A 13,514-nucleotide genomic window follows, 5' to 3' on the forward strand; every position below is an offset into this window, starting at 1 on the left:
GGCAGGGAGGGATGTGTCCAGGTGTGAGGGGGATAGGGGTAACTTGGTCGAAGGATCAGCTCACCCGTTGAACTTGGAAAGACCTTTCAGCCATCACCTCCCCAGCAAGCAGCATGATTAAACACGATGGCTTTTCTACTTTGGGCTCTTGATTTGTAACCCTCCTCTGGTTTATTTTGTGGAACAGGAGACTTCTTTTAACTGTGATTGTTTAAAACGGAGCAGAAATCAATTTCCATTAGTAAGGAAATAAGCGCAAACGTAAAAAATTATGAATAGAACAGGATCATAATTGCATCCTGTATCTCCACACACAGCAGCCCCACTTTACCGCACTGCTGCTAGACGTTCCCATAACGTGCAGTGCAGCAGAGGCAGGCGGGAAGGGTTATTGCCCCGGGGCCTACGGAGAGACCTTTGCTGAGATCCCATCAGTTTTGCAAGCACCTGCCCACCAGTCCTGCGCAGGAAGGAGCCCTAAGGAGCTGTTCTTCGGGAAACTTTATTAGCTTCACTGTGGTGAGCCAGGAGAGTCTTGACACAATCAAAGCAGAGAGCATTGAGGCAACAAACAAAAGAACATTTGAAAAACCCGAAGTGCAGGGAGCAGTATATGTTTCTGACGTTTAAAATCATATTTTGGGGAGGGGGTGTGATTTTTTTAAAAAATAGAATCATAGAATCATTGAGTTTGGAAAAGACCTCTAAGCTCATCCAGTCCAATCGTCAGCCCACCCCCACCGTGCCTGCTAAACCATGTTCCCAAGTGCCACAGCCACGTGTTTTTTGAACATCTCCAGGGATGGAGACTCCACCACTGCCCTGGGCAGCCTCTGCCAGTGCTTCAACACTCTGTCAGTAAAGAAATTTTTCCTAATATCCAGTCTAAATCTCCCCTGGTGCAGCTTGAGGCCATTTAATCTCATCCTATCATGTGCTGTCTGGGAGAAGAGCCCAGCACCCACCATGTTACAACCTCCTTTTAAGCAGTTGTAAAGAACAAAAAGATCTCCCCGCAGCCTCCTTTTCTCCAGCCTGAACAATCCCAGTTCCCTCAGCTGCTCCCACATCACCTGTGTCTTCTCTTCATCAACCTCATTGCCCTCCTCTGGACACACTCCAGCCCCTCAAGGTCCTTCCTGTACTGTGGGACTCAAAAGTGAACCCAGGATTCGAAGTGTGGGGTAATAAATGGCAGTTAAAGTTGTTGTTTTGGGTTAAGATAGACCAAGCAAGTGGATCAGATTTGGGCTGTCAAAACCTGCAGCCAGAGCTGCTGTTCAGTCTCAGGTGTGGTGCCACCAGCCCCTGCCAAGAAGGAACTGCTAGGGAATATTTTTGTCATTTCACTCTCTGCCAGATGGGTGGTGGTGCCACACATCACTGTGAGACCGGCTGAGCTCTGACACCGCTCCTGAGGGAGGAAGGTGGGTCTGAGAGAGCCTGGCCTTGGGGACCATCTGGACACCTCCTGGAGACCTGTTTGTTGAGGGATGGAAGAAGGGATGCGTTCTGAGTCACTTGAGATGGAAAGGTTTCTCACTGCATTCATTTCCCGTGGCAGGGGGGTTGGAACTGGATGGTCTTTAAGGTTCCTTCCAACCCAAACTATTCCATGATTCTGTGACTTTTAAACTCTTCCACACTGTTATCATAGAATAGTTTGGGTTGGAAGGAACCTTAAAGATCATCCAATTCCAACCCCTCTGCCATGGGCAGGGACACCTCCCACTGGATCAGGCTGCACAAGGTCCATCCAGCCTGGCCTTGAACACCTCCAGGGATGGGGCAGCCACAACTTCCCTGGGCAACCTGGGCCAGGGCGTCACTGCCCTTATAGTGAAGAAATTCTTTCTTGTGTGTAGCCTGAATATGCCACTTTCCAGTTTATACACACTGCCCCTTGTCTTATCACTACCAGCCTTTGTGAACAGCCCCTTTCCATCTTTCTTGTAGCCCCTTCAGGTATTGAAAGGTCACTATAAGGTCTCCTCAGCCTTCTCTTCCCCAGGCTGAACAACTCCAACTCTCTCAGCCTGTCCTCGTATGGGAGGTGCTCCTGTTGATAAGCCGAGTCCCTAACGCCGCCCATACACATTTACACTTTCATTTCTATTTTACAAGACTAGGTTTTGAGAGCACCTGAGTGATCATGTTTGTGAATTTTCCTCTGGTTTTCTTTCAATTTAAAATTTACATCGTCATTATTATTTTTACCGCTTCTTGAAACATGTCTCTCAGCGTCAGGTCTCCTTTAACCACACGTCTTGGTTTCCTTTCCCCCAGGTTCACCCAGAACATGTCGGTCTTTCGAAGGGACGTGGCTGAAGCTCTGCGCAATGAAGGACCCACGGATCCCAGCAGTTTAGATATGATGAGTTGACGGTGACTTGGGAAACAGAGCATCTACTAACAAACCAACTCGCAAAGTTTGGGGACCCAATTATATTGTTAGAAAGACTTTTTGACCCTTGTGAAAAAACTTATTTTTTTAAGACATCTTCTGCCTTTTTATATCACTGGCCCAAATGTCAGGATTTGTAATAAGGAAAGCAATGGAAAACCAGCCTTAGTTTGAAGAACGTTTTCAGCCTTTCTTATAAAAGTTTATTATCCTGTTGTTTTATCTGGAACGGTGTAGAAGCAGTACTTAACCAAAGAACAAAATAAATATGCATTCCTTCTAAACTTGTATCAGTTAATGATTCTCAGTTCTGCACATAATAGTAAATAATAGCTCATCAGTGCAAAACTCCAAGCTCACTCTGACTGAGGTCATATTTGTTTGAAAATGAGATAAAAGCCAGTACAAATTTTATGTGGCATCTTTTTGAAATAATAAAATTACTATTTTCCTACAAAATGTTATATATTTCCTTTCAGTTTATGACAATGTGGACAGCAAAGTAGAAGACCAAAAATGAATGGTTTAGGCTATAAACGTGGCAAGGAAATTGAGAATGTTTGATGTAATAAAATAAGAGATGGCAGAGCAAGCCTTAAATGAAGTACTGATAACACTTTAATTTCACAAGTACACATTTTCCTGGTCTTTGGAAACCGAAAAAAAATAAAAACCAAAAACAGAAAAAGAACCCAGAAGCTGTTAAAACACTGTATAAAAAGAATAAAATTCACTCAAAAAAAAAAGAAAGCTGAGTGTTATGGAGGCCTAGGACTCATCTGTAAATGGCATGTGGTACAGTGATGACGGGCACATGCATCTGAAACAGCAAATTCATCGGATTTGTCCTCCCCTCTCCAAGATCAGGAGGAATTAGATCAGCACCAGAACAAAGTCCCTTCTCTCATCCCCAGGCTCATCACTCTGGTTCGGTGGGAGCAGTTCACGTCGTTCCATGTTGGCAGGAGGGACCACGTGAGCTGAGGAAACACAGATTAATTGAAGCAAGAGCTGACAAAAATCAGAACTATTTAAGCAATAAGCCAACTAGTCTGTAATGTAGTAAAGCTGTTATGTGCAATTACAAACTGCTGATGTTGGGTTTGAATTGGGCTGGGTTTTTTGGTTTGGGGTGGGGTGCTGCTTTTTCTTATGTAAATAATTTATTTCCTGTGGTTTTCATGCTTGCTTAATTTGTGTATTTGGTAATATTTCACTGCTGCTTAGGTGAAAATGGGGATTTTCTTGTGGCCAGCAGGTAGGAAAAGTTCATATTTTTATTTATTTATTACTCACGTTTCTAGGTTTCTTTTTGGTTTGGGGCTTTTTGCAGCTGTTCTTTTTTTGCCCATTTTTAAATTGCAGGGACTAAGACTGAATGGCAGTGATTTTTTCGTCAAGCAGTTTTCTGTTGGCGTGCAGGCTTAGCTGGAGAAATGGTTTACTCTACAGCCAAAGGATCTGGTTTCTAAGAGTGCCAAGTACTGGAGAAAAGAACTGGAGAAAAGAACGGGGTTCCTAAAGAGCTGTGGATTTCGGACTCTTCTGCCTGGCCTGGTGCTGTGTGCCGAGGTTTGAAATTGTACAAATTAGCGTGGTCATTCACTTTCCATTTCGGTCCTTAAAGGAAACTGGAATCTGTGCTAGAAGTTGGATTTTAAAAGGTGCAAACCTGAGTGTGTGATCAGGGTCCTAGGGTAGGATTTCTCCCTGCGAGGAGTGCAGAGATCTGTGCCCGTGGTGCCACCTCCTCCCTGGCACGATAAACCTTCCGTAGCCCTGACGCTCCGGCACTGGCATTAAAGGCTCAGAGGAAAGCTAATGGGTTCTGTGACTCCGTTTTCATTGCTGTACACTGGAAATAAGTAGTGGTTGCGCATCATCGTCGTGTGCTCACAGACCGGCCCCTGGCTGGTTAAATCAGCCCTTTGAGCTGGAGTCGGGGGTGTCAAAAGGGAGAGAGAACTGTGTGCCTGGCACTCCCGCTTCAGGGCTTGCTTGAACACGGCTGCTGCCTCGCCCCTGAAATTTCCCTGCAGACAAATCCCTTGTTACTCCTTACGAGGGAGATTCTAAAGAGCATCCTAGAAATGGAGCAAGCTTGAGACACCTATGCGAACAGCGTTTCACGCATGGTTCACAATTGACAACAGGAACTTGTTCGGAGTAGCCGGTTGTAGGAGTGAGCTCATTTTTCGGTTAGCAAATGGGTATCCCAGCAGATAGAAAGTGTGGTTTATGGCCCCAGACTCTATCAAGAGTCCTTACTGTCAGCTTTTTAAAAGGGCGATTTCGAAGCAGTTACAGCCCAGAATTTCCTCTTGTGTTTGCAGAGGACGCGTGGTGCCTTATACGTTTCTTGAAAAGACATAATTGCCTTGGGAGGGTGGGGTTTTTTTCTCTCCATTAAAAAATAATGGAAACAATAGAATGGGAAACGTTGGAAAGGAGACGCCGCTCAGGCCCTGAGTGATATCATTTCAAGAAAGCGATGAAACAACTGATGATGCAAACAACATGGGACTGTAAGTAAGTCTGATTCTCTCCCAGATGCATTTTATATGGTTACATCGAGAGGCACTGACTGTCCAACCTCAGGTAAGTGTCAGCCCTGCTGCGAGGGCGAGCAAACCATCCCTCGAGCAGCTTTCCACAGGTAGAGCTCCACGCACCAAGGCGGGCGAGGGCAGCTTTGGAGGGAGAGCGCAGAGCTCTAATCCCTCACCCTGCTTGCATAAGGAGGCTTTGGAGCAGCTCAGCCGCCGGTATGTGCGCACCTTACAGAATAATTCCTTAGACTTGTTAATGTTTTATTGTGGTACGAGTTTATGATGACAGCAAACCTTTCAAACTGTAGAGGGATAACGCGCTTCCTTGCCGTATTAAAAAATAATGTTAGTGTAGATTTTATGTACCGTAGTTTAGGCTGCTGTTAAGAGGCGCTTCTTTGACAACATTCTTTCTGAGGTTTACAGAAAGCATAATAAAATATGTAAGTTACATTTCTACAAACAAAAGCCATAACATAAGTTATTTATAAGCGTGAGATCCAAACACTATCACGATAAATAAACCTTAATGGATACCTGTAGCATCCATCCTAATGTAATTTGCCCAACAAAAGTCATGTTTAGGAGAAAAATCTGGCGGTGGCTGCCTGTTGGTATATAAAATAAGAATAAAAGAGAGATGAAAGCCGCATTGAAGCACCAGCTGCTTTCCCAGGTTTGCGCACAGACCTGCGATACCTCCCAGCCTTCTCCTTCCACCAGGGCTGGCGCCGCTGCTCGGACAGACCAGATGTCTTTGCATCTTCCAGGTTTTGTCTCCAGTACCGGGACGTTCCCCATCAGCTTTGCTATAGCCTGATTTTATTAGATATGGAAGAAAGAAATTGAGTCCCATCTGCCCCGTCATCCTTTGTACTCTCTTCCCTTTCAGCTGTGGTTCCTCCCCCTGCGCTGCCCTCCCCGTTTCATCTTCTGGACCAATGCACAGACTCAGAATTAAAGCGAAGTTTTGGCTTTTCCAAGGTTACCAACGTAAAGATGTGCTTTGAAACGCGAATTGAAACCACTAAGGCGCGTTCATCTCCTTTAAGGGTTTGCTCCGTTTCCACCCACTGGGACACGCACAGTGCATGAGGAGGTTTATTGGTGTCTGTGCCCTCCGCTCACAGAGCTGGTGCCTCGAGCTCCTCCATGGAGAGGGACAGGGAGCGGAGCGTGGCTGATGGACCTCGGCTCCCACCTGCCTGCTCGGTGCGAGGCTGTGCCCGGCTGAGGCAGGAGAGGAGCAGCCCAGGAGCTGAGGGGAAGGGGCAGAGGGGAATGACCTTTAGACTCTCAGCAGCAGAGCTCTGGCCTCAGAAAGGGAGCAGCTGATTTAACCCCTGTGGGCTGACACAACTGCTGCTCCGCTCCACTGAGCACCGAGCCGTGAGTGCCCGACCCCAGCATCGCTCCCCAGGGAGGGAGACACCCTCTCATGAGAGGTGGTGGTAGCCAAGACGCCCCGGGGTCCCTTTCCGTCCCCGGGACGTGGCAGCCAGGCCCATGCTGTGTCCTGGGGCCTGGTGGCCGTGGTGACCCGCAGCCAGGGGGCTGACAGGGCCCTGCAGAAGAAGGTATAAGGGACAGGATGGCATCGCCCTGCTGTGTGCACCCCTCTGCCTGCCTGCCCAGCGTGTCCCCCCGGGTGGGTCCAGAGAGCTCAGGCAGCAACTTGCTGCACATAAGCTCCTTTCAACCATCCCTTTCTTCCCCCTCCTGTGCCAGGATGCGAAGGACCCGCGTCCACCTGCAGCCTGGACACCAGCATCACTGGTCCCGTAACGGTACTACTTGCAGGGCTGGGGTTTTGTGTGCTTTGTCGTGCTGACTTCCTCACGAATTGGGTGTAATCAGCAGTGTGCTAAACACTCAGAAACGCTGGATTTGTTCAGCAATGTTTATTTAGAAAAGGCTGTGGAGAACAGGACTGTCCTTGCCTGCCCCCAGATCCACTGCCAAAGCCAGGAGCTACAGCAGAAACATCTCAGCATCTTCTGCTTTCTCATGCAGGAAGATATCATCGTTCCCTGTCGCCCTGTGGGAAGAAACAAAACCTGAATCAAGGGGTGATGCCTTTCGCAGACGTTCGTCCTCACAGGTGCCGGTGCCTCCTGCAGCCCCACGCTGGGCTCTGGCTGCATCGGGCACACGAGGCTTCCCAGCTGCCAGGGACAGAGACCAGTTCCCAGCTGTGAATTCCTGCCTGTTAAAGAAGTTTGAGGGCAGCAGATAAGTTTGATACATAGAATCATAGAATCACCAGGTTGGAAAAGACCCATCGGATCATCGAGTCCAACCATTCCTATCAAACACTAAACCATGTCCCTTAGCACCTTGTCCACCCGTCCCTTAAACACCTCCAGGGAAGGTGACTCAACATGAGGGATGACATGGCCCTTCACATCCCTTATTTGTGGCAGCGCGACAACCAGCCAGGCCACACAGAGACGCAGGTCAGACATTGGTCAAACCCCTCTTCTTAAAGCACCTCGGGCTCTCAGGCCCCAAAGGAAGGAATGCTGGGAGGAGCTGGAGCTCTTAGATCCCCAGATGCGCAGGACAGCGTGCTGGGGGAGCAGCTTGGGACATACACAGCAGGAGGAGCTAGGATGGGGCAAGAGAAGCTGGAAACCTCATTGCTCTCTACAGCTACCTAAAAGGAGGTTGTGGAGAGGAGGGAGCTGGGCTCTTCTCCCAAGTGACAGGGGACAGGACAAGAGGGAATGGCCTCAAGCTCCGCCAGGGGAGGTTTAGGCTGAACATTAGGAAAAAAATTTTCACAGAAAGGGTCATTGGGCACTGGAACAGGCTGCCCAGGGAGGGGGTTGAGTCACCTTCCCTGGAGGTGTTTAAGGCACGGGTGGATGAGGTGCTGAGGGACATGGTTTAGTGTTTGATAGGAATGGTTGGACTGGATGATCTGGCGGGTCTCTTCCAACCTGGTGATTCTATGATTCTACAATTCCATGACAGTGGAGGCACCACCACGACGTCTTTTGCACCTCTACCCTACAGCCCCGCTGTCCACACAGCGTCTGTGGACTCTTTAAAGCCTGTGGGGCGCTAGGCTCCCAGCTCTGGGGCGATTTCTCCGCTCCAGCCGGACACAGCATCGCAGCCCTCGTCCGAGCAGCTGCGGTGGGTGCTGGGCGATCGTTAGCCACCCACCAGCCCCCAAACAGCCTCGCAGGGGCCGCTCAAACCCAACCGGGGACCAACAGTCCTACCTGGCCCTGGATTTCCTGCAAGAGCATCGGTCCCGCTGCAGCCCCTCGCTCTCAGCGGCTGCGCGAGGCAGCTCGGTCGGAACTGCGCAGTGATGCACCACCAATTAACGACCCGTTATTGTAAAACGCTGCCTACTGGTTTGAAAAGGCTGGAGGAGCCCCGCAGTGGTTTCTCTTGGTCTCCTGCCCAGAGACCTGTCACTCTCACCTTAGAAACAAAATGCCTCATTTTAAAAATAATTAATGGTAAACATTAAAACCAGGAAGGTGTAATGGATCACTTGGCCCACGCTAAATTTTAACAGTAAACATTTAACTGAGGCTCCTTTACAGCAAAGCAGCTGCACGGAGCTGGGGGCGTGTGCCCATCAGGTCTGCTCATCCCCCTCGGCCCGTGGGGCTGAGCTCAGCCCCGTGTGCCGCGCCGGGGCTGGTGCGGGTGGCACTGGACCCCTGGGTCCTTGCTGTGCCACCAAGGTGATGGCGGGATGGTGGGACAGGGCGGGTGCTCGAGGCTGCTGCGGGGAATGGTCCTTCTCGGTTTGATCTCCAGCTGCCTCAGAGCTGGGTCTGGTCCTAATGGGGACCACTTGTCCCTGCTCCCGTGTTGTGTGCTCATCCTTGGGGAACATCCAGGTCCCCTTAGTGGAGAGGAGCTGAAGTCCCTCTGCATGCCGTGACCCACCAGTCAATGCCACCTCCTCATCCTCATGACCCCCAGGTACTAAATAACATCCTGGCGCTGCCAACCTCCTTCTGACGGGGATTTTGTTTTCCCTGGTGCTGGGATGTGGAGGGACCATCCCCATCGCTCCTCTGCTTTCCAGGATCACGGCTCCTGGAGCCACAGCCCCGTTTCCTTCTTGTCATGGTCCAGGCCATGGATGAGGCACATGCTGGTGGCAAAGCTGAGATCACTGCTGGTAAATCCGCTCCAAGTGCAGATATGGAAATGTCTGGTGCTGTGGTGGAAAAGGAGCGCTGGAGCTGCCTCGCTTGGGAAAGGGAGAGGCACTCGGGGCTGGGTCAGTAAGTATTTTGTCACCTGTTACTATCACCTCTTCCCACAGGAAGCACTTGAAAAGCTGAGCAGTGGCGTTAGTGACAAACTGGACAAGGGGTCCATCCTGCCCAGTGACACTGGGGAGGTGGCCCCTCCTCTTACACAGTGTTACTGATTTTTTTTCCCCTCTTAACTCTGACCCCCGTGCCTTTGCAGGTGGCTGTGTGCAGCGAACTCCAAACCAATGTTGCCACACCAGCCCTGCCCCGGCAGCTCGGCAGAGCCAGCCCAGCCGGGCTCCTCACCGGGGCCGAAGCACCATCCAGCAGGGTGCCATGCTTATGGTTGGACTCGATGGTCTAAGAGGTCTTTTCCAACCTAGTGATTCTATGATTCTGTGCTTCCTTCATAGAATCATAGAATCACCAGGTTGGAAAACATCCACCAGATCACCGAGTCCAACCATTCCCATCAAGAACTAACCCATGTCCCTCAGCACCTCATCCACCCGTCCCTTAAACCCCTCCAGGGAAGGTGACTCAACCCCCTCCCTGGGCAGCCTCTGCCAGTGCCCAATGACCCTTTCCGTGAAAATTTTTTTCCTGATATCAAGCCTGAACCTCCCCTGGCAGAGCTTGAGGCCATTCCCTCTTGTCCTGTCCCCTGTCACTTGGGAGAAGAGCCCAGCTCCCTCCTTTCCACAACCTCCTTTCAGGTGGTTGTAGAGAGCAATGAGGTCTCCCCTCAGCCTCCTCTTCTCCAGGCTAAACAACTCAGTGCTTCTGCCAGCACCGGGTGCTTGGCACACGCACAGTTAATACTTACACAATGTGCTGTCTGAGTTTTAATGGAAATGACAATGTTTCACCCCTCCCTCCCTAGCAGCCTCCCTTGAAGGGAGCATGAAGCTCCCTTGGGCTCTTCTTTCTTGGTCTCTCCCTGCCCGCGTGGCTGGGGTGGCCGCAGTGCTGTAAGGTGCTGGCTGTGCATCCCTGCCCGGCCGGGCACCGTCCTGCTGGAGCTGCGTCCGCTCCTCTCCCCTCTGCCCGGCTCGGGGCTGACTCTGTAGACTTGCAGGCTGGCCTCACGTCGCGCTGTGCTGCAGCATGCAAAGATCATGCTCTGTGTGCCGAGTCGTGCTGTGCCGCGCCGTACCATGCAAAGACCATGTCACGCTGTGTGGTGGTGGTGCGTGGTGCTGTCCCATGCCATGCTATGCAACGCCAAGGCCTGTGTGTGCCCTGAGCCAGGTCTGGGTCCCCAGAGGCGCAGAGCAGCCTGGTTTGGGCGGGCACAGAATCACTAGGCTGGAAAAGACCTCTAGGATCATCGACTCCAACCATTCCCATCAACCACTAAACCACGTCCCTGAGCACCTCGTCCACTCATCTTTTAAACACCTCCAGGGATGGGGACTCCATCACCTCCCTGGGCAGCCTCTGCCAGTGTCCATTGACCCTTTCTGTGAAAATCTTTTTCTGACATGTTCATCCCTGCTCCGTGGTCACCCCAGAGGAACTCAGGGAACCCAGGCCCGCTGGGCTGCAGCTTTGCCAGCTCCAAGGGGATCCCGGGAGTGGAGTCCAGCACGGAGACACGAAACACAGCGCTTGGCAGATTTGGGGAACGGGAGCAGGGCCACGGGGCTCAGAGGGGCTCAGGAGTGGAGGTGGCTGCGGGAGAGCTGCATTTAAGGATACCATACGTCCCGGGTTATTAATTATAAAACATAATTAAAGTAAAACTGCAGAACGTCAACATATTAAATTTAAAAGCTAATATTAAAATAGAGTTAATATTTAATAAGGTAGCCGAGCGTTACAGAGCCATGTGCTGATACTCTATATTTAACTGTGTAAAACCAGGAGAGTTTTCCCAAAGAAAAATGTATTGTTTAGCTGATTATCAAAGACTCCGTGATATATTATCCATTTCACAAAAATAATATAGATATCTTTTTAAATATAGTAATAAAAACATACTAGCGCCTTTTAAATATACTATTACTTACCACCCCTTTTCATATTGTACTATCACAGACACTTTGGAATTGGTTTAAAAGCACATCATTCATTATTCAAAGCTCATCTTTGCATATTATTCCAGCTCAAGTCTGCCAGGCTCCCTGTGAAATCGTTCACAAAATTGATAACAGCAGACACACACGCAATAAAAAGATCGCCTTGGGCTGCCCGAGTCCCCATTATGCAGATCGAGCCGCAATTTTCTCTAACAAAGCCTGCCCTGATTCAGGACTGGGTGTCACTTTATTTATTTATTTACCCTCACCCGGTTCCTTTTTTTTTTATTTTATTTTTTTATCTTTTTACCCCCCTCCCTTCGTTTTTTTTTCCCCTTCGTCCCGTTCCCAGCTCCCCTCCCTCCCCCAGCTCCGCATCCCGGGATGGAGTCGATGCGATTCGCTCCGACAATCCGATGAGTCGGGGGGGACACGAAGGGAGGTGTTTAATTGCGGGGTCAACGACCGCGGGCCCGGGGATGCTCCCCCCGACGGGACGGACGCGCTTCCAGCGGCCGGGGGTCATTAACACGGCAATTAAAGCCCCGTCGGGGCGGGGGGAGCGGCCCCAGCAGGGATGCGGCCCCGTCGGGGCTGGGACAGCGGGAGCGGCGGCTCCGGGGGGGGCCGGTAATTGAATCCTAAGGTGTTAAAAACGACTCGAGCCCCTCCCGGCCCGGTGTCCCGGGATCGCCCCGCCAGGTGCCGATCAAATGCCATTACATCGCATTAAGAGGGAAATTCTATTCCCTGTTTTCATTTCCCTTTATAAGACGGGAACTAAGTAAATGCGGCGGAGCGTTATTTAATTTTTAACGCCTTTGGTCCAATTTTGGACGTCAGGGAAGAGCCTGCGAGCTCTCTCGGCGGCGCAAACGGAGCGCAAACGGAATGTGCCCTGCGGGGGCCACACCGGGAACGGGAGGGACCCCCCGGGCCGGGAACAACGAGGAGGGACCAGAGGGAGCGGGAATGGACCCGGAGGGAGTGGGATGGGGATGGAGTCGGGAATGGATGGAGAATGGACGGGGAAGGAGAGGAATGGGAACAGAGAGTGGACGGGGAGGGAACGGAAATGGGAGGGATGGGGAGGGAGCAGAGAATGGATGGAGAATGGACAGGGAGGGAGCGGGAGGGATGGAGAATGGATGGGGAAGGAGAGGGATGGATGGAGAATGGACAGGGAGGGAGAGGGATGGGAACAGAGAGTGGGACGGGGAGGGAATGGAGATGGGAGGGATGGGGAGGGAGCGGAGAATGGATGGGGAGGGAGAGGGATGGGAATGGAGAATGGATGGAGAAGGAGCGGGATGGAGAATAGACGGAGAGGGAGAGGGATGGGAATGGAGAATGGATGGAGAAGGAGCAGGATGGAGAATAGACGGGGAGGGAGAGGGATGGGAATGGAGAATGGATGGAGAAGGAGCAGGATGGAGAATAGACGGGGAGGGAGAGGGATGGCAATGGAGAATGGATGGAGAAAAAGTGGGATGGAGAATACACAGGGAGGGAGAGGGATGGGAATGGAGAATGGATGGGGAAGGAGCGGGATGGATGGAGAATAGATAGAGAGGGAGCAGAGAATGGATGGGGAGGGAGCGGGATGGGGATGAAGAATGGATGGGGAGGGAGCTGGATGGATGAAGAATGGATGGGGAGGGAGCTGGATGGATGGAGAATGGACGGGGAGGGAGCTGGATGGATGGAGAATGGATGGGGAGGGAGTGGGATGGGGATGGAGAATGGATGGGAAGGAAGCAGGATGGCTGAGGAGGGAGTGGGATGGACGGAGTGGGGAATGGATGGGGAGGGAGCAGAATGGACGGGGAGGGAGTGGGATGGACGGAGAATGGATAGGGAGGGCGCAGAGAATGGACGGAGAACGGATGGGGAGGGAGCGGGATGGACAGAGTGGGATTGGTCGGGGAGGGAGAGGGATGGGAGCGGGCAATGGAAGGGGAGGGAGCAGCGAGGGGATGGACGGAGCGGACGCGGGGTGGGATGAGGATGGGAACGGGGACCGAGCGGGCCGGACGGGGCGGTCGATGCCGGGGTTGGGGGGGCGGGGGGGGGGTGTCGGTGTGTCAGTCCCGGGGCGGGGGGTGTGTGGGCCCCTCCCCCCGGCGGCGGCCAATGGGCGGGGGGGGGCGGGGCGGCGCGGCCAATGGGCGCTCGGGGGGCGCGGGCGGCGCCGGGGCGGCCGTCGGGGCGCGCGCCGCGAAGTTGGTGTCGGCGCGGCGGGGCCGGCCGGGGCCGGCGGAGCGGCGGCGCCTCTTATAGCGCGGCGGGCGGCGCGGGGAGGACGACG

General features: G+C 51.9%; 1 protein-coding gene across 1 annotated transcript in view; it reads left to right on the plus strand.

The window, feature by feature from the left end:
* The window catches only part of RANBP17 (RAN binding protein 17), a 158,598-nt gene extending 155,688 nt beyond the window's left edge, over window positions 1–2,910 (plus strand). Inside the window, exon 28 of the mRNA XM_069869431.1 lies at window positions 2,287–2,910. Within this exon, the coding sequence (XP_069725532.1) occupies window positions 2,287–2,383 (97 nt within the window). The 3' untranslated portion in view covers window positions 2,384–2,910. The remainder of the gene's footprint in view (window positions 1–2,286) is intronic.
* The last annotated feature ends 10,604 nt before the right edge of the window (window positions 2,911–13,514 follow it).

The sequence above is a fragment of the Phaenicophaeus curvirostris genome, chromosome 15, assembly GCF_032191515.1.
Source record: "Phaenicophaeus curvirostris isolate KB17595 chromosome 15, BPBGC_Pcur_1.0, whole genome shotgun sequence".
Classification (NCBI taxonomy): Eukaryota; Metazoa; Chordata; class Aves; order Cuculiformes; family Cuculidae; genus Phaenicophaeus; species Phaenicophaeus curvirostris.